Below are 23,170 nucleotides of genomic sequence, written 5' to 3' on the forward strand. Positions count from 1 at the left end.
TCTTTATTTTGTATGTTAGGTATTTTCATAAAAATGTGCCTTGGTGTGGGTCTGTTGTAATTTTGTATATTTGGAGTCCTATAAGCCTCTTGTACTTGGTTTTCCATTTCATTCTTCAGATTTGGGAAATTTTCTGATATTATTTCATTGAAATAGATTGTTCATTCCTTTGGTTTGTTTCTCTAAGCCTTCTTCAATCCCAATAATTCTTAAATTTGGTCTTTTCATGATATCCCATAATTCTTGTAGATTCTGTTCATGATTTCTTACCATCTTTTCTGTTTGGTCAACTTTGTTTTCAAGATTAAATATTTTGTCTTCAATATCTGAGGGTCTGTCTTCCAGGTGTTCTATCCTATTGGTTATGCTTTCTATGGAGTTTTTAACTTGGTTTATTGTTTCCTTCATTTCAAGGATTTCTGTTTGTTTTTTTTTCAATATCTCTAACTCTTTATTGAAATGATCTCTTGCTTCCCGTATTTGCTCTTTAACTGTTGATTGGTGCGATCATTTAATACCTGCATTTGCTCTTTCATCTGCTCGTTTGCTTCCCTGATTGTTTTAATTATGTACACTCTGAACTCCCTTTCTGACATTTCTTCTGCTGTGCTGTCATTGGGTTTTATTGATATAGTATCTAGGTTTGTTTGGGACATTTTCTTCCCTTATTTTTTCATGTTGGTAAGATGTCAGTGGGACTTTGTGATATTGCAGAATTCTTCTATTGGCTTATATTGTCCCTGTAGATTTCCAGTGTATCACCTTCCTGCCTTCAGTAGCCTAAAGTCTTGGAGTAACTTGATAATGCAGTGCTTCCAAGGAAAGCTGCCCCTAGTCCTCTACTGGTTGTAGGACTTGGAGCTGACTCTGTGTGGAAAGGCTCTCACTGGGGGGTCTGCTCTGAGAAGCTAGCCTGGAAAGGTGCTTTCCGCCGGAGGGGGCCAGGCTGCAGGCTGCTTGCGGAAGTCCCTGGCTGCCCTGTCCTGGTCCCTGAAGCAACCTGCGGGCAGGAACTCGCCCTGGTTCAGGGACTTGAAGCTTGGTTCTGTGCAGAAAGGCTCTCACTGGGGGGCCTGCTCCAAGATGCTGGAGAATCTGGCCCTGTGGGAGGAGCCCACCGCCGGAGTGCGCAGGGCCGCCTGGGGAGGACCCTAGCTGCTCTGCCCTACTCTAATAAGCCACCCGAATCAGGGCCTGCCGCCCAGACAGGGCTTCACCGTGTGGGGGAGACTCACCCTGAGGCTCTATTTTAGTCCGAGTCTCTCAATGCCTCCCCTTCTTGAATCCTGGGTTCTGGAGCGACTGGAGATGCAGTCACCCTCTAGTCTGCCATCTTGGATCGCCCCGTGGAAAAAGCCTGCGGCTGGGGGGACCCGGGGGGCAGGTCCGCCTGGAGAGGTCTCTGGTTGCCTTGCCCTGGTCCCAGAGGCTGCTTGCGGGCTGGAGGTCACCGCTGGCTTGGGGACTTGTGGCTGGCTCTGTGTGGAAATTCTCTCACTGGGCGGTCTGCTCCGAGAAGCTAGCCTGGAAAGGCGCTTCCCACTGGAGGAGGCCAGGCTGCGGGCTGCTTGGGGAAGTCCCTGGCTGCCCTGTCCTGGTCCCTGAAGGAACCTGCAGGCAGGAACTCACCGCCCTGATTCAGGGACTTGAAGCTTGGTTCTGTGCAGGCAGGCTCTCACTGGAAGGCCTGCTCCAAGATGCTGGAGAATCTGGCCCTATGGGAGGACCTCACTGCTGGAGTACCTACTCTCAACTTCTATGAGGTCACCTATTTTAGGTTTCCCATACAGTGATATCATGTGGTATTTACCTTTCTGTGCCTGACTGATTTCACTTAGCACAATAATCTCCAGGTCCACTCATGTTGTCAAAAATGACAGGATTCCATTCTTGTTTATGGCTGAATAGTAATCCATTGTATATATGTACACATTTTCTTTATCCACTCATTAATTGATGGACTCTTAAGATGTTTCCCTATCTTGGTTATTGTGAATACTGTGGCAAAGAATGTAGGAGTGCAGATGTCTTTCAATAGACTTATTTTATTTCCTTTGAATATAGAACCAGTTGTGAGATTGTTGGATCATATGGTTCTATTTTACAATTCTTTATGAAACTTCATACTGGTTTTCATAATTGTTGTACTAATTTACATTCCTGCTAACAGTGTGCAAGAATTCCCTTTTCCTAACTTTCTCACCAGCACTTTTATGTTTTTGATAATAATCATTCTTATTGGGAAGAAATTATATCTCACTGTGGTTTTCATTTGTATTTCTCTGCTGAATAGTGATGTTGAGCATCTTTTTTCATGCACCTGTTGGTCATTTGTATATCTTCTGTTCAGAAGTATCTATTTAGATCTATAGTCCATTTTTTAGTTGGGTTATTTGGTTTTTCCTTAGTGAGATTTTTGGAGTTAATTATATACTCTGGATATCAACTCTGTGTCAAATACATCTATTGCAAATTTCTCTCATTCTGTAGATTGTCTCTGTACTCTGGTATTTCCATTACTTGCAGAAGCTTTATAGTTTGATGGAATACCATTTTTCTCATTTCAAGTTTGTTCCCTGTGCTTTTGTCCAAAAAATCCTTGCCCACTCCAACATTCTGAAGTATTTCCCACATGTTTTTCCATACGTGTGTATGTGTGTGTAGAAATAGAAATTATGGAGTGGTTGTTTTCTAGTTCTGTGAAGCATGCCATTGACATTTTTGTAGGGATCGTGCTGAATCTCTAAATTGCTTTGTATAGTATAAACATCTGAACAATATTGATGCTTCTAATCTATGAATATGAACATGTGATGTATGTCTACATTTTTGCATCCTTCTAAGGTTCTTTCATCAGAGTTTTTTAATTTTCATGTAGAGATCTTTCTGCACTTTGGTTAAGTTTATTCCTAGGTATTTTACCTAAAATTTAAAAAAAAATTATTGTAAATAGGATTGTTTTTCTTGATTTCTGTTTCAGATAATTCACTATTGGTATGTATCAGTGCTACTGTTTTGTTTATTGATTTTTATCTTGAAATTTTGCTGAATTCGTTTATTGGATTTGTTTATTAGTTTTTTTAAAGAGTTGTTGAAATTTTAATTTATAACATCATGTCATCTGCAAACAGTGACAATTTTACATTTTTCCAATTTTGATGCCCCCCCTTTTTTTTTACTTGCCTGTTTGGTCTGGCTAGGACTTCCAGCACTATATTGAGTAAAGTGGTGAAAGTGGGCATCCTTGTCTTATTCCAGATCTTAGAGATAAAGCTTTCAGTTTTTCTCCATTAAAATATTGTTGGCTGTTGGCTACTATAAATGACCCTTATTATATTGAGGCACATTCTTTGTACAGCTAATTTGTTCAACATTTTTATCATAAATGGATATTGAATTTATTAAATACCTTTTCTGAATTAATTGAGATGACCAAGTGGTATTTATCCTTCATTTTGTTGATATCATGCATGGTATTTGCTGATTTTCATATATGGAGCTGTCCTTATATGCCTCAGTTAAATTCCACTTTATCATGGTGAATAATCTTTTTCAGGCGCTATTCAATTTGCTGGTATTTTGTTGAAGATGTTGGCCTGCAATTTTCTTTTTTCATTGCATCCTTATTTGGTTCTGGTATCAGGGTCATGCTGGTCTCATAGGACGTACACAGAGAATTCTTCTTCTATTTTTTGGAATAACTTAAGGAGACTTGGTATTAGACCTTTTTGAAATGTTTGGTAATAAAGCCATCTGGTTCTGGGGTTTTCTTTGGAGAAAAGTTTTTTATTTCTAATTCAATCTCATTTCTTCTTGTTGATCGGTTTAGGTTTTTTATTTCTTCATGATTCAGTCTCACTCAGTGAAGTGTATATGTTGAGGAATTTGTCTATTTCTTCTAGGTTATCAAATTTCTCAGGATATAGCTGTCAATAGTAATTGCTTGTATTTCTGGAAGCCAATTGTAATTTTTACCTTTTCACTCTGATTTTATTTTGTCTCCTTTTCTCAGTAAGTATAGCTAGGGATTGTTCTATCTTGTTTTTCTTTTTGAAGAATCACTTCTGTGTATTGTTGATCTTTTGTATTTTTTGACCTCTATTTCATTTATTTTTGCTGTGATCTCTATTATTTCTTTCTTTCTATTAATTTCAGTTTATTTTGTTTTTATTTTTCTAATTCTTTGAAATTTAGCAATAAGTTCCTTTTCAAAGATAATTTAACTTGTTTGTGGTTGGCACTGATTACTGTAAACTTCTCTCTTTGTACTTCTTTTGCCATATCTCATAGGTATGTTGTGTCTCCATTTTCATTTGTTTCAATAAATTTTTAGTTTCCTTCTTGATTTTTCCTTGGCCTATGAGTTGTTCAAAACTAAGTTGTAGATGGGTACAGTGGAGCATGCCTGTATTCCCAGAGGCTTGGAGGCTGAGTCAGGAGAATCACGAGTTCAAGTGCAACAGTGAGGCACTAATCAACTCAGTGAGACCCTGTCTCTAAATGAAATACAAAATAGGGCTGAGGATGTGACTCAGTGGTTGAGTGCCTCTAAGTTCAATCCCTGGTACCTCCCTCCCCACCACCAAAAAAAAAAAAAAAAAAATCAAAAAACCATAGTTGTTTAATTCCCATGTATTTATATATTTCCCAAAACTCTTTTTGTTATTGATTTCTAGCATTATTGCATTGGGTTTAGAAAAGATACTTGCTATGATTTCATTTTATAAAAAAATGTTGAGACTTGTTTTGGGACTTCTCATATAATCTGTCCTGGAGAATATTCCATGTGCTTATAAGAAAAATGCATATTCAGCAGCTATTAAATAGAATGTTCATGTTTTTTCCTAGTTGTAGATGGACACAATACCTTTATTTATTTATATGGTGCTCAGAATTGAACACCATGTGCCTCACACATGCTAGGCAAGCACCCTACCACTGAGCCATAACCCCAGCCCAAATAGAATGTTCTTTAGATATCTGTTAGGTCCATTTGGTCTAGGGTTAATTTTAACTACTGTTTCTTTGTTGATTTTCTGTTTTTATGATCCTTTCTTTGCTGGAGTGTTAAAATCACCAGGTATTATTCTTTTGGAACCTACTTCTCCATTTAGGTCTTTCAATACTTGCTTTGTATATTTAAGTGCTCTCATGTTAGGTATATATATATTTATAATTGTTCTTTGCTCTTGCTGAACTGACTACTTTATCATTATATAAATGGTGTAGTCTCTTTTAATTACACTTTATTTAAAATACGATTTATTTTATGTCAGTATGGCCACTACTGCTTTCTTTTGACTTCTGTTTGCATGGAATACTTTATTCCATTCCCACTTTTAGTCTATGTGTGTCCTTAGAGGTGAAATGAATGTCTTGTAAGAAACATATAGTCAGGTCTTGATTTTTATCTACTCAGTCACTTTGTGCCTTTTAATAGAAGAATTTAATAGGAGAATTTATACTTAAGGTAATTATTGATAAGCAAGTTCTTACTCCAGCTACTATGTACCTTGTCTACAAGTATTTTAGTTTCTTTCTTTCATCCTTCCTCTCTTATAGTCTTCCTTGGTTGTTAAGTGAATTAATCAAATAGTTTGTTTTGATTCCTTGCTTATTATTTTCAATTTGTCTAATACATTTACTTGCTTTGGTTACCATCAGGCTTATAAGAAACATCTTTTGATGATAGCAAACTTTGTTGAATTAATACCAACTTAACCTGATGATAAAGGTACAAACAAAATTAAAAGAACAAGAGAAAACATAAGAAAACACTCCAGTTGCTTTCTATTTCTCCCCACATTTTACATCTTTATGTATTTCCAATCACTTAGCATATTAATGTAGTTATTCTTTTTAATTGCTTTTTTAGTCTTCATAACAAAGGTATGAACGGTTTATGTTCCACACTTACAATATTACAGCATTCTGAATTTGTTTATATAATTTCTCCTACCAGTAGTTTTTTATACATTTCCATGTTTTCTTCTTACTCCTAACATTTCTTTCTTTCAATTTGAAAAACTTTATAACTTTTTGTAAAATTGATCTGATGAACACATCTTCTCTCAGTTTTTGCTTTTCTGAGAACATTTTTATCCCTCCTTCTTTTATAAAGGATAGCTTTGCTTGGTACAATCTTTTTAGTTGACAGGCTCCCCTCACCCCTTTAGTACTATGAAAATCTCATACCACTCTCTTCTGGAAAAAGGAGAAGTCTTCTGAGAAGTCCTTTGTCAGGTGACTAAGACTTTTCTATGTGTTGTTTCTTTTTTCTCTTTTACTTGTTTATCTTTTGTAACCTTGAGTATTTTTTCTTTATTTTTTAATCATGAGAGCTTGATTATGTCTTGTGTTACACTTGATTAAGTTGAATTTGATTGGCAACTTTGACCTTCTTGAATATGGATATTTGTATATTTCTCTAGGTTTCTCTAGAAAATAACATTTTCTATTATTGTTTCATTAAATCAGCTTTCTTCCCCTTTGGCAGTCTCAAATTCTTGAGCCCTAATAACCCAAACATTTGCTCTTTTAATACTGTCCCAAATTCCCATAAATTTTCTTTATTCCTAACCATTTTTTTTTCTTTTTACTCCTCCTACTATGTATTTTCAAATAGCTTGTCTTCAAGCTCCCTAATTCTTTCTTTTGTTTAATCTATCCTGCTATTAATGTCTTTATCTCATTTTAATTTCTCTGAGTATATTTTTCATAATTTCTAAATGATTTCTAAAATTCATTCCATTTTTTAAATTTTATCCATCCAGTTGTTGAAATCTTTCTCTGTTTTCCTCAAGCTTATCAAATTTCCTTAAAACAACTATTTAAATTCTCTGAGCATTCTCCCATACTAATTATTGCCTGGTCAGTTTCTGGCAACTTATTTTGAATACTGAGTGAGGTTATTGTTTTCTGATAGCTCCTAATGCTTGTTGGCATTTGATGTTTGGGCAATGAAAAAAATCAGATATTTATTCCAGTGTTCCTAATTGGCTTTGTTTGTGTTTGGCTTTCCAGAAATTCTAAGCAGGCTGCTTATTTTATCTGAACATTTCCACACTATTTCCACACTGGATGGCATCCAGGTTCAGATTTGTTGGGTGTCTACTGTTAGTTTGTTACTGCTTTTGCAGTATTAGGACAATTGAAACCCAGATTTGCCCAAAATATTCTGTTGGTGTATTGTTTAGAAAGAAATGGGAGACTATCTAGAGAGACTAGTCTGTCCCCACAAACTTCTACCTGGGGCCAAGATAGACCCAAATACCTCATCCACAGTTACTAGTGTATAGTCAGATACTGTGGTATTCTCCCAAATTTTGGGAAGTCACAATAATAGATGGACCAACCCCAGACTCCTATGTCACATTTCTGGCCACCAATGCTAGTCACAACCTGAGTCCATAGTGCATGAAGACTAACACAACAGTGGGTTAGAACCAAGGCTCAAACTTATGCAGACTGCCTACTGCTGAAGTAGACTCTAGACTCCTGTAACCAACCAGAAACGATGCTGGTCGGGAAAGAAATTCAGTGGAATGGGATCACGTGTCTTTCCCTGGCACTGGAAATGTTCCAGGGTCTCCTTCTACAGGCAGGCTTGAGAATGGGGTTTGTTAAGATAATGTTAAATTTTAAGACAGAATGAAAGACTATCCATAGGCAGGCAGGAATATGATCTAGGAGAAAGAAAATTCAAGCTCTGACCCCAGCTATTCCTAGTCACAAGGATAGTCCCTTACCCCCTAGAGAAGACCAACTATAAAAGGTACTTCCTCTTATGCTAACAGACCATCACCCCACTCTTGTGCTGATTAAAGCTAAGAAATCACTTTTCTCCAAGTTTGCTAAAGAAGGCAAATAGAGTTGATTGGCCCCCCTCTTGAATCCTATATCCCACCAATCATCTATAGGGACAGATCAAGCCCATAAAAACTCCTAGACAACAGATACTTGTTGGCAACCCTCTCTTGGGACCCCTCCTTTTTGGGAACTCTTTATTCTTTCTATTACTCTAATAAATCATGTTACTTTGCTCTCACCCTTGTGTGAAGAATGGGTTTCATTCTTCACATTTGTGAGACAAAGAACCCACCTGACATCCACATTCTGTGTTACAGTTTCAATAGTACCACACTAGGTTCCCAGGCCAAATATTGCATGTACTACCCTGACCTACTCCCAGGAAATAATATTTTTTCTGCTCCAGTTTGGTGAATGGGTGGTATATAAAGTCCCCTGGCCACCAAGGCTGGTGTCAAGTTGGACAAGACCTGAGTCTTACAGAAGAGCACTGATATTTCCCAGGCTCACTCTAATATTGGAACTAATATGCTAGACACTTGGGTGTCCAGAGGCTGGGCTCTGAGACAAAGCCCCTTCTTAGCTTTTCCTCCTTGTTCCCAGGGAGGTGGAGTCCTGCTGCCCACTGTGCCATCCGAGACTGGGGGAAGGCTTGCAGAGGCTGTCTCTTTGCTGGCTGGCCTAATCAGTTACATAGGCTCAGTCCACGGTATTAGCCTGACATTAGGGTTCGTGGGGCTCTGCCCAACACTGGGTTTCATTGTGGCAGTCCTAGTAATAGGTTTCAAATCTGAAGCCTGTACTTAATTCTCTCTCATTCTCCCAAGTAAGAGGCATCTCTCTCCATGTTTGGCTGCTTGGAATTGTCCAAGTTCAGATAGCATGGGAAACTCCTTCCTTCCAGTCTTCTTCAATGTGTCTTTTCATTTCATTATACTAAAAGGAGGCACTGTGGCCCTTGGTTTTCGTGCTGGTTATCTGGTGTGTGTATAGCTGTTTAAATTGGTACGTCAGTAGGGAGAGCTTGCAGAAGAAATTACTCAGCTGCCATCTTGCTCTGCCCCTCAAAAGTTTTCTCACTCTGCTTACCATTACTGAAACTTCACCTAGCAAAATTTTTAGAAATAAAAAACTTCAAGAAAAAATTTAGAGGCTGGAATGTGGTTCAGTAGCAGAGTGCTCACCCAGCACACATGAAGCCCTGGGTTCAGTCCCTAGCATCACAAAAGAGAGAGAGAGAGAGAGAGAGAGAGAAGTACAAACAATCTTTTTAATTGTTTTATTGTATGGTTTGTATGACAAGAGAATCTATGTCAATAATTAAACTTGGCCTGGGGTTGTGGCTCAGTGGTAGAGCACTTGCCTAGCATGTGTGAGACACAGGGTTTGACTCTCAGCCCCACATATAAATAAATGAATAAAGTAAAGGCCTATGAACATCTAAAAAAATTTTTAAAAATAATTAAACTTACTTTCTCATTGGTAGGTTTCAGTGGGGGTGGGAATATCTAGATATACTGTTCTATGTCTATTGAAGAATTTGAATTTCTTATTTAAAATCTTCAATGTTAAGAGAGCAGATCTCATGTTAAATGCTCTTACCACAAAAGAGAAAACATTCTTGGGCACACATATACACTCACACACACAGGAATACAAGGAACTTTTGGAAATGATGAATATATCTGTTACTTTGAATGTGGATGGTTTTATAGTGTACGCATATGTCCAGACTCATCAATCTGTTCCCAGTAAATATGTATAATTTATTGCATATTAATTATAGTTTAATAAAACTGTTAAAAAATAAATAAAATCTTCACAAAATGCAAACTCCAGTCTTCATTGCTAAACGCCTTTAAACATAGAGTAAAGAAATAGTAACAATCTACAAATAAGTTTTAGTGCATTTAAAAGGAAGGAGTACTTCCCAGTGCATTTTATGAAGCTAGAATAAATCTGATACTAAAGCCAGACAAGGACTATAGAAGTAAGAAAAAATAATAGGCCAATATTTTCTTCGAATTGAAAGAAAAACACCTAAAATATTAGTGAATCAATAAAGTGATATATAAAATATACAATGTATTATCATGAGAAAGAGGAATGTATTTCAGGAAAGGAGGGTTGATTTAATATTAGAAAACATCAATATAATTAACCACAATAAGAAAATAAAAAATAAAAATGATATAATCATTCCATAGATACAGAAATTTATTTTGATAATATTTGACACTTTAATGTTTTCCTTTAAAAATGGACAATAAAAAGATTTTGGAATTGAATAAAGGGTATTAATCAAAAAAGTTGTATTTAGCATCATACGTAATGGAGAAATATTCAATGCTTTCACCTTAGGTTGGGAATAAAATAAGGATACCACTATTACCACTTCTGTTCAACATTCACTTAGGGTCGGTCTACCTAGTGCAAAAACCATGAAAAAAAGGTGTAAACATTGAATGGCAGGAGGGAGTGAAACAGATGACATGATTGTGTGTATATGAATTCTATTAATATTCATAGGTAAAATATTAGAAATCAATTCAGCAGGGTTGTTAAATTAAAGTTAATATACAAAAGTAAATTGTATCCCTCTGTGCTCAAAATAGGAATTAATACATAACTCTAAAAGTATAATTTTTAACAGCACAAAAACTTCAAATTTGTAGGAATAAATCTTCCAATAGATGTACTAGACCTCTATGATGCAGATTATGAAATACGACAGAGAGAAGTTTAAAATGGCATAAATAAATAGAACACCATGTTCCCAGGTTGAAAGAAAACTGCTTTGTAGTAGGCAGAATTCTAAAATGAGCCCTCATGATTCACACCCTTGCATAATCTCCTGTTCTTCACTGTGGGAAAGACCTTTATTTTACTTGCTTCTAACCACACAATCTGGCAAATGTGATGGACTCCATGCATGTGTTTATGGTAAGGGTGGAGGGATTCTGAAGTTCCCTTATTAATTTAGGGTAAGGAAAGGGCAATTATCTTGGGTGGGCCTGACTAATCAGGTGAGTCCTTTGGAGAAGGTTTTAATGCCAGAGAAGGAAATCAGAGATGCCTCTACTCTTGTTATTGAAAAAACAGGAGCCCAGCAGTCACTGGGTTCCCGCGTGTCCTGAGTCTCAGGCCCTGCACACCCAGGACCCCGAAACAAGGCTGTCAAGAAGATTGCGATCTTCGGCGCCACTGGCAGGACAGGGCTCACCACCATGGTGCAGGCGGTGCAAGCAGGTTATGAGTTGACTGTGCTGGTTCGGGACACTTCCAGGCTGCCATCCGAGGGGCCCCAGCCGCACCACGTGGTAGTGGGTGACATTCGGCAGGCAGCTGACGTGGACAAGACCGTAGCTGGGCAGGATGCTGTCATCCTGCTGCTGGGCACTGGCACTGATCTCAGTCCCACTACAGTGATGTCCGAGGGCACCAGGAACATTGTGGCAGCCATGAAGGCTCATGGAGTGGACAAGGTCGTGGCCTGCACCTCCGCCTTCCTGCTATGGGACCCGGCCAAGGTACCCCCACAACTGCAGGAACGTGACCGATGACCACATCCGGATGCACAAGGTGCTGAAGGAGTCAGGCCTGAAGTACGTGGCCGTGATGCCACCGCACATAGGGGACCAGCCGCTAACGGGGGCCTACACAGTGACCCTGGATGGACGAGGACCCTCAAGGGTCATCTCCAAACATGACCTGGGCCACTTCATGCTGCGCTGCCTCACTACTGATGAGTATGATGGCCACAGCACCTACCCCTCCCACCAGTACGACTAGGACCTTGGCCTCATCCAGGAGGACCACATTCTGGAATAGGAGGCACAAAGAAAGGAACAATAAAACTTGAGCCAAGAGCTTGAAATTATTCCAGACAACCCCACAATAGGACTCCTCCTCTCCCTGCCTTTGAGAATTTCAGTGTCTCTGCGTACAGTGTCCTAGGTACTCATTCATTCATTTGTTCAGTAATGGTTTCTCAAGTCCCTCCTCTGTGCCCAGCCCCTGTGCTGAGAGCCCAGTGGTGACCAAAGTAGCCGGGATCCCTGCTTTCTCTGCTGTGATGTATCTCATAGAGCAGTGAGAAAAACAGCCCTGCCACTAACAGTGACAGCCCAGCATGGTCAGAGCTCTGGTGCATAGAGTACGTGGAACAGTGGTGTCCCTAATGGGCACCTGACCCAGCTTAAAGAGCAAGAAAGGTTTTGTGGAGAGGGATATATGTTCAACCTGAGACCTGGTTCGATAAGAATAATCCAAGAGAAGGTTCTAGGGCAGAAGAAACAACAGCAGCAAAGGCCGGGAGGCCAGAAAGCTCCTTTGAAGAGTCAAAATCTGTCCCCTACAGTTAGTTAATAATACTGCTGTTCTGAGGTGAGAATGGTCAGATCTAAGAGGCTGGATCATGGAGGCTAAACTGTGCAAAGTCATTGTAAGAAGTTTTGAGTTTCATTCTGAGGTTTCATGCAGGAGAGGGGTGGGGATACAGGTGCGTGTTTTTTAAAGCTCTCTTTGGCTACTGTGTGGAGGTGGATCCATAGGAGAGGGACAGTGGAGGCTGGGAGAGTTGAACCAAGGCAGGGGTGGGAGGACCCCTCAGGAGCCTGGACAAGGATAGTCTGTGGAGAAGGGAGGGAGGACTACTCAGCAGGAATCAATCCACCCCACTCACCACCTATTTCCCCACCTCTGTAGCCCTAAGAAATCTTTTCCAGTCCTGCACTGCAAGCAGCAGGATGACTTGGTTGACAAATTCCAAGACTGGAGAACTGATCTGAGGAGACGTAAACCTCCTCCCTTCTACAGATGGCTAGAGAAACTGCCTCCCGCTCCCCTTTGTGGACAGTTCTGGAGGGGCTGGGGCATCGCTGGTGTAGTCTCTCAGGAAGCCAGCAGGATTCTAGTCTGCACTCCCCATTTCTCTGTCACATTAATCAAGCATTTAATGAACTTCCACTGTGTATGAGCTCTGTGGCCTCCCAACAAAAAAAAAAAAAAAAAGAAAAGAAAAAAGAAAAAACAGTCTGCCAAGCATCCCACACATTAAAGGAACAAATACTGACAACAAGATCCTGAGACTCCATACCCTGCCAACAGTTTGACTGCAGACATGTGATCCCTGGGCAGAGAATCCACATACCCCATGCCCAGACTTCAGAGTATGGAACTGCGGAGTAATGCGAGTGCTGTTTTAATTTTCTAATTTTTTAGTACTTTGTTTCACAGCAATAGAAAACTAAAAGACTAGTCTAAGATTTAAAACCCCATCCATATTGGTTTATAGATCAAACACAATCCAAATATAAATTCCAGCAGCTTTTTGTTAAAAATGAAAATTAACAATCAAATTTTAAAATTTATGGGAAACTGCAAAAAGATTTAAGTGAGTCAAAGAAATCTTAAAGAAGTATAAAACTGTATTACTTTAAGTCCCAGATATCAAGATAAGGTATAAAACTACATATATTTTAAATGGGTGGTATGGATACAAAGATAGATATATAGATTTTAAAAAATCCAATAGAAAATCCAAAAATGGACCTATACATGTATATATTTATTTGTTTTGTAACAATGCCACCAAAGTTTGTTCTGACGAGGACAGTGTTTTCAATAAATGGTGCTAGATCAACTGGACGTTAATAATTAATAACATTAACATTGACAAATAAAACCTAATTAGAGGTGGATCATAGACCTAAATATGGAAGGTAATTAATAAAGTTTACAGAATAAAAATAGAGGTTTTCATATGCTTGAGACATGCACTTATCTCTGAAACAGTTCACGAAGAGAAAAACCATAAAAGAAAAAATTTATAAAACTTCCTTGAGATTAGGAATATATATTCCACAATGGACAGATAGGTCATTGACTAGAAAAGATAATTGCCTCACATACATGCATCAGAGAACTCATTTCCAGAACATGGATCCTATTCAGTAGATAATCACTAAGATTAAGAAAATCAACTCAAAAAAGACAAAGATAGATCTTTGTTATATAAGAGCCAAAAAGATGACAGCGTTGTACTAGATAGGAGACTCAGGTGGCCAAAACACACACACACACACACACACACACACACACACACACACACACACACACACCACATTCAGCATCATTAGTCTTAAGGGAAATGCAAATTAAACTGTAATGAGGTATCATCGCACAGATACTGCAGTTGTTAAAATGAAAAGACTAATACCCTAATACAAATTCTTACCTTCTTACTATTTTCCCCTTAAAAAAAAACCTGGGTATAAGAGTTCAGATTCTTGATTTGACATTGAGTTTGAATTGGTAACACAGGATCAATATTCACAATGGACATGTGGTTATTAACTAGTTAGGATACTGAAAGAAAAACTGTGATTCCTCCTTTTGGCAAGAGAAACTGTAATGCTAACAGTATAGGAAAGAGTCAAATGTGCCAAGAAGAGAAGATGCTCTCGGACAGACTCTGACCGGGAAATTACCTTAGAGTGTAAGTTACTCTCTATGAAAGGATATGAAAAAGCTTTTATAGAAAATATGTCCTAGAAACTGATTATTGCAATCTAAGTAAGAATTCTTAGTTTCTTATTTCTTATTATATTTTTATTTTCTTTCATGTGTTTGTTTGCAGAGTATTTTAAAAAGGAATGACTTTAAAGTCAGAATATTTCCATAAGGCAATGTGTTATTACTGAAGCAGTCTAAAAGGATTGCTGCTTTGGTGGTATGCCCTGAGTATAAGAATCTCAGCTACAATTTTCAATGGAAGTCCATGTTCTGATATAACTTTATAATAACATTAGGAATGTTTCTTTGATTCAAATCTTGAGAAACTGAATGAGAATAATTCAATCAGCACTACAGAACACAAAATGAGTTTACTATGTAGTTAAGCATAATTAAATAGTAAACTGTAAATAATTTATTTATTTTCATGCATTACCAAAGCACTTGCTCAGGTCCTCAAACAAGGCTGAGGAACTATATCTGTAATGGATCTTTCCCCCTAATCTCTGCTGATCTCTCTGTGTCCAATTTCCCTCTGCCCCCCAAAGTTCTGATGTAATATCAGTTCCATTTTTCAGGGACCTTATTACTAATAGGAAAACTAATCAGCCTATGATATATTTATCTTTTTAAAGTGTAAGTTGTGAATCACTCTGAACATTTAACCTTATCTGGCACAACCAGATTCTCTTTCCCAGGAACTGGAAACTATGATTCAGAGACAGGTAGGCAATCTGTGTGGGTAAATGAATCCAAAGCTCTAAAACTCAGGACCTATGGTCCTGTGCATGGAGACACATGCTAATGAATAGTTCTAGAGGTACAACATAGCAGATGTGTGCATGCATGCATACATGTGTGTGTAGTGGGAGATGATAATATAAACATTCTTTTCTGTAGTGATTTATACAAACTATAAAAATAACTCCTTGAAGCATACATTGCTGTAAAAGATGGGCTCGCTCAAGGTTTCACTGTGATGTTTGCTGCTACATAAAGGATCATAAAAATCCTTCACAACAAGTGTCACCATCCGGATTAAAAGAATTAATCCTTATAAAAGACTTATGACAGCATCTGACAAATAATAGACAGTAAGCATTAGCTCTTATTATCATTATGGAAAACTGGGTCGAGTGAAGTAATATAAAACCTCTTACAATAAAAAAAGAGGTAAGGGGAAAATGAAAGTTGGTGAAAAGAGAAATGACGTGTTCATCAGAACATGAAAATTCTGTCTTGCAATTTCATGAGAGTAGGCTTAGAGTAGAAAATTAAACTACAGAGTACTTAGTTCTTTTGAATAGCTGAAAGACTGAACAAGGGAATTTTCTTCCCTTCAAGTTTCTGAAAGGTATTTAAAAAAAAATCACCCATTTTCTTTTAATTCCTTTTAAGTATTCACCCCCAAACTGTTGCATTCGAAAGTCTATCATGAACACATGCAGGTAGAGAATCTTTGGACTAGTTCATGAAATTACTGTAGTTATATTGTCAAATCAACTGCTGCTGAATGATTAATTTAATATATAATCATTTTTATGGGAAAAAGAAAAAAGAATTGTTTGAACTAATATATGTAATTTGACTCTCTGTATAGGCCAAATTCAGGACATAAAATAACATGTCTCATTTAGTTATACTGAATAAATATCCTAGAAAAATTACTTTTAATATACAGTATAAGATCTCACTTTCTAGATTTTAGATTGCTAATAAACTCATCAAATGAAATGTAAATAAAATCAAAGTATTAGAAGAATAATAGTGCTAAACATTTATGTATTGTTTATTGTGTCAGAGTCTCTGCCGTGTGTGTGACATTACTTGCAGCTCTACAACCCCTCTATGAAGCAGCCTGCAGGGGACATTCATTCTGGCATCCCTGGCTGCCATTCCTGTCCCTTCCCTCACTGTGAAGTCACTCTGTGGTTTAAGGTTGATCCACACATTTGTTCAAATCAATATGAACGCTCCCTTTCCTTCTTCCTGTCATGGAATTGTTTTTAAAGGTGGACATATGCCTCTAGATAGTTCTATCTGGATAAAAGCTGAGAACTTGTGTTTGATGGTTGAGGAAAAGTAGGTCTCTCTTACTCTGGAAGGAACAAGTGTGAGCTGAGAGGCTGAGGACTATTGCAGCCATGTGGACATCCTACAGTCAGCCCATATTGGCATAAGCCCTTAAAGAATGGAGCCAGATCTGGATCAAAGCATTCTTGAAACTCCTGAATTCTATTTACATGAGCCAATGAATTTTGGTTGAGTTTGCTTTAAATAGAATTCTGTGAGACTTAGGATCAAGTCTCCTAAATGATCTGTAGAAATGTTTTTATCCTCATTATGCATGGGGAAAGTGATATTCTGAAATGCTATGTCATTGCCTAAGAAAATAATTCCCAGAACTAAGATTTGGATTCTGGAATTCTGAACTGTAGAGCCATTGTGTTTAACTGGTAAGAATGATTACCTTCCTAAACCATAACTGGTTTAGGCTACTATTGTAGACTTTACTATCAGAGTGTTCAAAGAATTTTAGTGTTTCTTATTATTTTTTCATCTAATTGAATATATTTTAATGGTGAATTTTTTTAATTTAATTTTTAAAGAACAGTGAAAGAAAGGATTAAGATAATTTGGATGTTTTGAAATCCAAATACTTGGGTAATGTATTAAAAATAATTTGGAAATAATCACAATTATTATTCCAAATCCTTGTTGGGCTCTTAGGGTCATCTGTCTCTTATGTATCCAACAGTCTGCCTAAATAAGAGTGGAAAAAATATGAGCTCAGGTGATTAGAAATTCAGAGACCTTTAAATTCTGATCAGACCCTGAAAGGCTATGTGACATCAGTCAGTCTTGGAAGCTCAGCATCTTCTTTTATAAAAGTTAGTTAATAATAACTCCTTCATCTGTGCATTGAATAGATGAAATGTGATAACCAAGCCATGATTGGCAGAAAATAAGTCCTCAATAAATAATATCTAAATCATACAAAATATTTTGTAAATTCTGTACATTTATGGAGCCTGTCAGCAGTGCATAAGGCTTTGAAACCGTCCAAGAAACTGTTTCTGAGGCAAATGATGTTGCCAATGTATTCATTCTTTCTTAACAAAACAGAGGAGCACTCAGAGGAAACTCTGATTGGATTGTACACATTTGGACACTTCGTTAGAATTTTTTGGTTATGTCTATTTATCCTATGGTGTGTTGGATTTTGACTTTAGTGTCAAAGAAACCATAAAATTCAAATCTTGACTCTGGTACTTAATAACCTTAAAAATTGGGCAAGTTGCTATTTTCTCTTACATGATTCACTGAAAGGAAAGAGGAATGCTCTTATTATTACTTTTTAAGTGGTGCTAGGGATTGAACCCAGGGTCTTGCATGTGCTTAGCAAGAGCTTTAACCACTTATCACTTCCCACCGCCCGCGGAGGAAATGATAACATGTACGCCTTTTTTGGTGCAGTGAAGCTTCTTCTCTTTAATGTGGACAAAAGGCTCTCAATGCGGAACTATTCCAGGTTATAAAGAATACAGGGACCAATCAGAAAGTTGTCCCTGCAGCGAATGCATGGACATAACAAGTAAACGCCTAAAACATGTACTGTACACAAGCCAAGCACAAGGTACATCAGCCAATCAGGAGTACTTCCTGAAACTTGTTAACAGTTTCAAGCTTTTTCTGGCACCACGCCAGGCGAGATCTTGACGATCAGGCCAGGGCTTGCCCGCCTCTGCGGGCCCTCAGAGGCGATGGTCCCTGACAACCACTGAGCTATATATTCTCAGCCCAAGATTTTTTTGTGTGTGTATGTATGTGTGTGTGTGTGTGTGTGTGTGTGTGTGTGTGTGTGAGATAATTGAGTAAATTACAACATATAACTTTAACAACTATAATAATATATAAATAAAATATGCAGAGTGCCTTACATAAATTAGTCATTACTTTGATGTTCATTTGCAATTGTTCCTCTTGCCTCTTGTCACTAGAGCATCACATCAGAGTATTCTTTTATGTGTAGAGGAATCAGCACTTTTTAATGACTGAAATTTATTCTCTTTGAAATCTGAGAAAATCAGGAAATATAAAGAACAGCCATCTGAAAGTGCTGAATACCGTTCAAAGTGAGGTTTAAAACTAAGCCAAACATTTCCCTGTGTTTCAGACAAGCTGATGAAATTCTTCTGAATAGCATTGGAAAATATTGCTTCAAAAACTTTACCTGACTAAGGAAATTAGGGTGCTTTGGAAGTCTTTGCTTAATCTATTTTTCTGTAAAATTAAAAATCAAGTTTTTCAAGAATGTTAGAATATGAATATTATAATTCCTTGTTATCTGCTGCATGTGCAAGTTTGCATGCACAGATAATACACAATATAACCTATCTGAAATTATACAGATCCAGAATCTCTATACATATATGGAAATTTTTTATCTTAAAAACCTAAAAATTGCTTTCGTTTTCCATTTTTCGTGCGCTTCAATCTTAAATTTCACTCTTTTAAATTAACTCTGCTTGCTGTCCCAATAGACTAGCACTACATAGCATATATTAAATATGTAAAAAAGGTGCTTTATAATGCATTATCTTCACCAAAGTAAATTAAGGTCCTCTCAGAGCAACAGAAGGTATGTGTAGAATACTAATAAGTTAAGTGTTTATTTTTATAGCATCTTATTTCTATCACAAATGACAATGGTTCTTAAAAACATAAAGGTAAAGATCAGCATAATAAAACATTAGTTTAAAAGAAAATGTGAGCAGGTGCAGAGTAAAGCATTGTTCAGGGTACTGTAATGGTAACCTTTCCCTTTGGGCATTTGTGATTTACATATTTAGCATTAGGGCAGGGTCTGTGTGAGACTGACTCCTACAAAGAAAACCAAATTGGAAGCAAAGGCCCCTGTAAAGGAGACCAATATTGTGTAGGGACTATCTATCATCTTGTGCTTCCAAGATCAGTTCCAACAAGGGGCCATATTAGTATGCAGGCACTTGTGTTTTATCCTTTCTCCAGTTTTTGTTCATGGAATGTGGTATCCCCATGAAACTCATTAAATCTTCTATTTCTGCAGCTGACACTCCACTCGGGCATGAATAATCTGAGGGGTAAACAGAATGTTGATATAAATATGCAAGTGTTTTTGATAAAACAACATAATAGGTAACTGAGAAACTGAAAGACCCTCATGGGCACAGACAAAAAAAGAACACTGTACTATTTTATTATTTGTAGTCATGGGAAATTCAATCCGAGTTTTAAATTTTTGTCAAAATCCATTATGAGATGGTCAAGTGCTCATAGAGATAGAGGATATTAATATTGTGAATATTTAAAGCATGGGGATGAGAAAATTCAAATAGCTATAAATTGTATTTCCTTGATCACCTTTGAAACAGGGCTTTACATACATTAATACATTCTTTGGGGTATATTTGGATATTATTTTGAATGGAATCACAAACTCAAGTAAATTAAAAAAATGGATCATCCATTTTCAACAAATAATTGTGTGATGTCCCTCAAGGAAACATAATGAAAGAAAACAAAATAACTATGGACACAACAATTAAAACTCCTCAGATTGGCACAAAGTAATGTTTGTTCACATTTGCTGGGAAGTAGAATTCATACTTTACTGGTGATAGTGTCAATTTGAAAACTTCCTTAGGAGAACAACTTGGCAATTGCTAGTGGATTTGAAAATGAGCATGTTGTTTTCCAGAATATATCAGTGTTATTAAAATCAATAAGAAAAACATAACCAACCAAAAGGAAAAAAGAATATGATCAGGTAATTCACAGAAATGTATAAAAAAATCATACTAAAAATGCTAACCTTATGCACAGTCAAAGAGATAAAATTTAAACAATATTTTGATACCATTTCACACCCAATAAATTGGTAGGTTTGAAATAGTGTGACAGTAAAACGGGAGTACATACATGTAGAGAAACTCATTATTCTAAGGAAATTAGATTTACTGTAAATTAGCACAACTCTTTTAGATAACATTTTGGCAATAGTTTTCAGATTTCAATGTGTGCACACTTCTGTGAAGTACTTGCACTTCCAGTGAAACTCTCGCACGTATGTCTCAAGGCGTAAAGATAGAAAGAGCCCGCACCTGTGTAAATACAAATACGAGGCTCTTCGCAAACTGCCCTCAACCCCTCATAAAAGCTGCAAAGAATTTTCGTCTCTTATCTTATCTGTAAAGGCTAGGTGACTGACCCAAAAGCAAACTTTGCTGGCACAAAAGCAAACTTAAAGATAACCCTCCTCTCGGAGGTCAGGGTGACCCAGAACTTAAAATAACATTGTATACAATTTTATATGTTAGCCAATCACAAAGAACACTGTAAAACCCTTTGCCTTTCATTATAAAAAGCCTGCTGAACAAGGGCTCAGGGCCTCTTAGCGTCACCGGTTACCGAGTGTGCGGAGGACCAGGCTCGAGCTTGCTAATAAATGACTCTTTGTTGCTTGCATTGATTGTGGTCTCTGGTAGTCTTTGTGGGGTCTCAAGCTGCTGGGCACAACATATGGGGGCTTGCCCGGGATACCCCAAGCCCACCCAGACACCTGATCATAGAGTCATAAGTGACATCATTGGCCAGTGAGTAAGGCATTCCGTATTTCTGTCTGGATTGCCTGCAGGTTCTGGTTCTGGGCTGGTGAAGTCCTGTTGGACGTGCTATAGGACCCCAGCAGGGTCTCGGGAGACATCCCCTCGACCCATCTGGGTGACTCTGTCACATCTGGGTGACTCTATCGCATCTGGGCAGACTTTGTGCTGCATCTGGGCAACCCTTTGTGTTGCATCTGGGTGACTCTGTTGCATCTGGGCTTTTGTTTTTGTCGAAAAAATACCAACTAGCCAACTTTGATTTAGCATGCTATAAGTCTGTCTGTTTGTGTATTGTACCATACAGTCTTTACTCTTGTCTCATATTAAATTCTTTATTGTGTTAGTCTGATCTTAGGCTTAGGGATACTCATTACAGGGTACTTTACAGTCCTTCTCCTTGTTCCTAAGAGATTTGTTTACTCCAATCCCCCTAGGCAGAGAGCTCAGCAGCTCCATTCCCCAAAAGTAGTGGGAAATAATGTTTCATGATTTTCTGCATTCAAACCTAACCTGATTTCTCAACCAGGGTTAAAAGGTCCTAGGCAATTCCCCCTGCCTGGCCTTGCTGAAGCCTGCATTGGAATGTAAACTGCAGCAGTCTCAGCAGGAGGGGGGGATGACCTGAGACAGAAAAAATATGTGTCTGTTTTAAACTCCTGGGCTGCTACACAGAACTAACTAATTTTCTAGGATTCTTGTTTTGTTTTGTTTTTCTTTAATGTTGTATTTCTGAGCTCATAATTTTGATCCTACATACCTAGGTTAATGATTTTTTTTTTGATCGGTTCTATTTTTATCCAACTCTAGAATTATTTTTAAACATCTGTTACATTGCAATGGAGATAAACATTACAAGGCCTTTGCTTTTGTGTTATGCGTATATGTTATTGTTTAAGGTCTTATTGTCTATGTATGTACCTGACAAAATTGACATAAATAATAAGTGCGCATAAAATTAAAATTTTAAAAATGGATCCAAATACTTTTATTCACGTGATTTAAAAAGGTTCAATTTAAATTGGGTAAACTAATAAAAGTGAAATGTCTTTAGAAATAATTTGCAAGTCTCTAGGTGGTCAAACTAATGAAATGTTGATGTTAAACAATGTCTAATATCAATTGTTTCTAGGACTTTTCTTCAACAGGAAAGAGACAGCAAATACTGTTCAGGACACTTGTCTGATATCTTGGTTTTTGCAGAATAAGTAAGCTAAATTTAACATGTATGGGACTACTCAAATGTGTTTGTTAGCGACCTCTGATTAATTTGTAAAGTTAAAATGCTAATTGTTAAATAACATTAAGTACTCTTAAGTCCTTAAATTCCATGGAGTAACATACTTAAACATTATTGGTGTTTTCATAGGTTGGTAAATTAAAAAGTGTTTAAAATTGCTTTGTGTCATTACTAAAAACAAGGTTATTAAGAGTTATGTCCTAACAGGTAAAACCCCAACCCGGAGGGTGAGCGTTCCATCTGCTCCCTTACCACTTCCCCCTGCTCCCCCTCCAGTTCTGCAAAGCTCCAAGGAGCTCTTAGATTTGGATTTAGAGTTACCATCTTCCCTCTCACTGTGTTTCAGTTAGAGTACTATAAACAACAAAGTATTTTATCTTGTTAAAATGAAGTAATTTATCTAAATTCAGAAATTTCATGAGAGTTGTTTCAGAATGTGAACTAAAAGGTGTCAACAGAAAGGAAAGAGAAAAAAGGTTCTGGGTATGGAAATATATTTAGTAAAAGGGAAAAGAAAATGTTTCTGGGTAAGAAAGTGTTTATGTGATGAAATACATGAAGGTCTAAGTAAGTGCTAAGAAAGTCTGTGTGTAAGTAAAAGGCAGGTTTCAACAAGTTTGCATGAAACTAAGTTGGTTACAAGTATGTGAGACAATCAGCTAAAGCTGTTTAAGGTTTTTCTTAAAGTTAATTACTACTGTACTAACATAAACCGAAGTTTAATCTATATGGTAAAATGACATGGTAAAATGATAAGGATTTGAAACACTAATTTACTCTTAACTTTATGTCTATTAAGTTTTATTCTTTAGAACAATTAGTCTTAAAAATTGGGGTTTATACAATTAGGTTAAACAACTGTTAGAGTATTGTACTATGTTACAGAGTCTACATTTTTCTTTAAAAACTAAATTTGGTAAGATAAAAGTGTCAAGGTAATTGTGAAATGGTCACCAGTTGT

At 37.3% G+C, this 23,170-nt stretch overlaps 1 protein-coding gene across 1 annotated transcript; it reads left to right on the top strand.

The window, feature by feature from the left end:
- The first annotated feature begins 10,918 nt into the window (after positions 1-10,918).
- Positions 10,919-11,687, top strand: LOC306661552 (flavin reductase (NADPH)-like). Its single transcript, XM_079140577.1, is given in 2 exon segments — positions 10,919-11,360; positions 11,362-11,687. Coding segments are annotated over 2 exon segments (564 nt in total). The 5' UTR covers positions 10,919-11,036; the 3' UTR covers positions 11,602-11,687.
- The last annotated feature ends 11,483 nt before the right edge of the window (positions 11,688-23,170 follow it).

Source organism: Sciurus vulgaris (genome assembly GCF_902686455.1).
Source record: "Sciurus vulgaris genome assembly, chromosome: 5".
Lineage (NCBI taxonomy): Eukaryota > Metazoa > Chordata > Mammalia > Rodentia > Sciuridae > Sciurus > Sciurus vulgaris.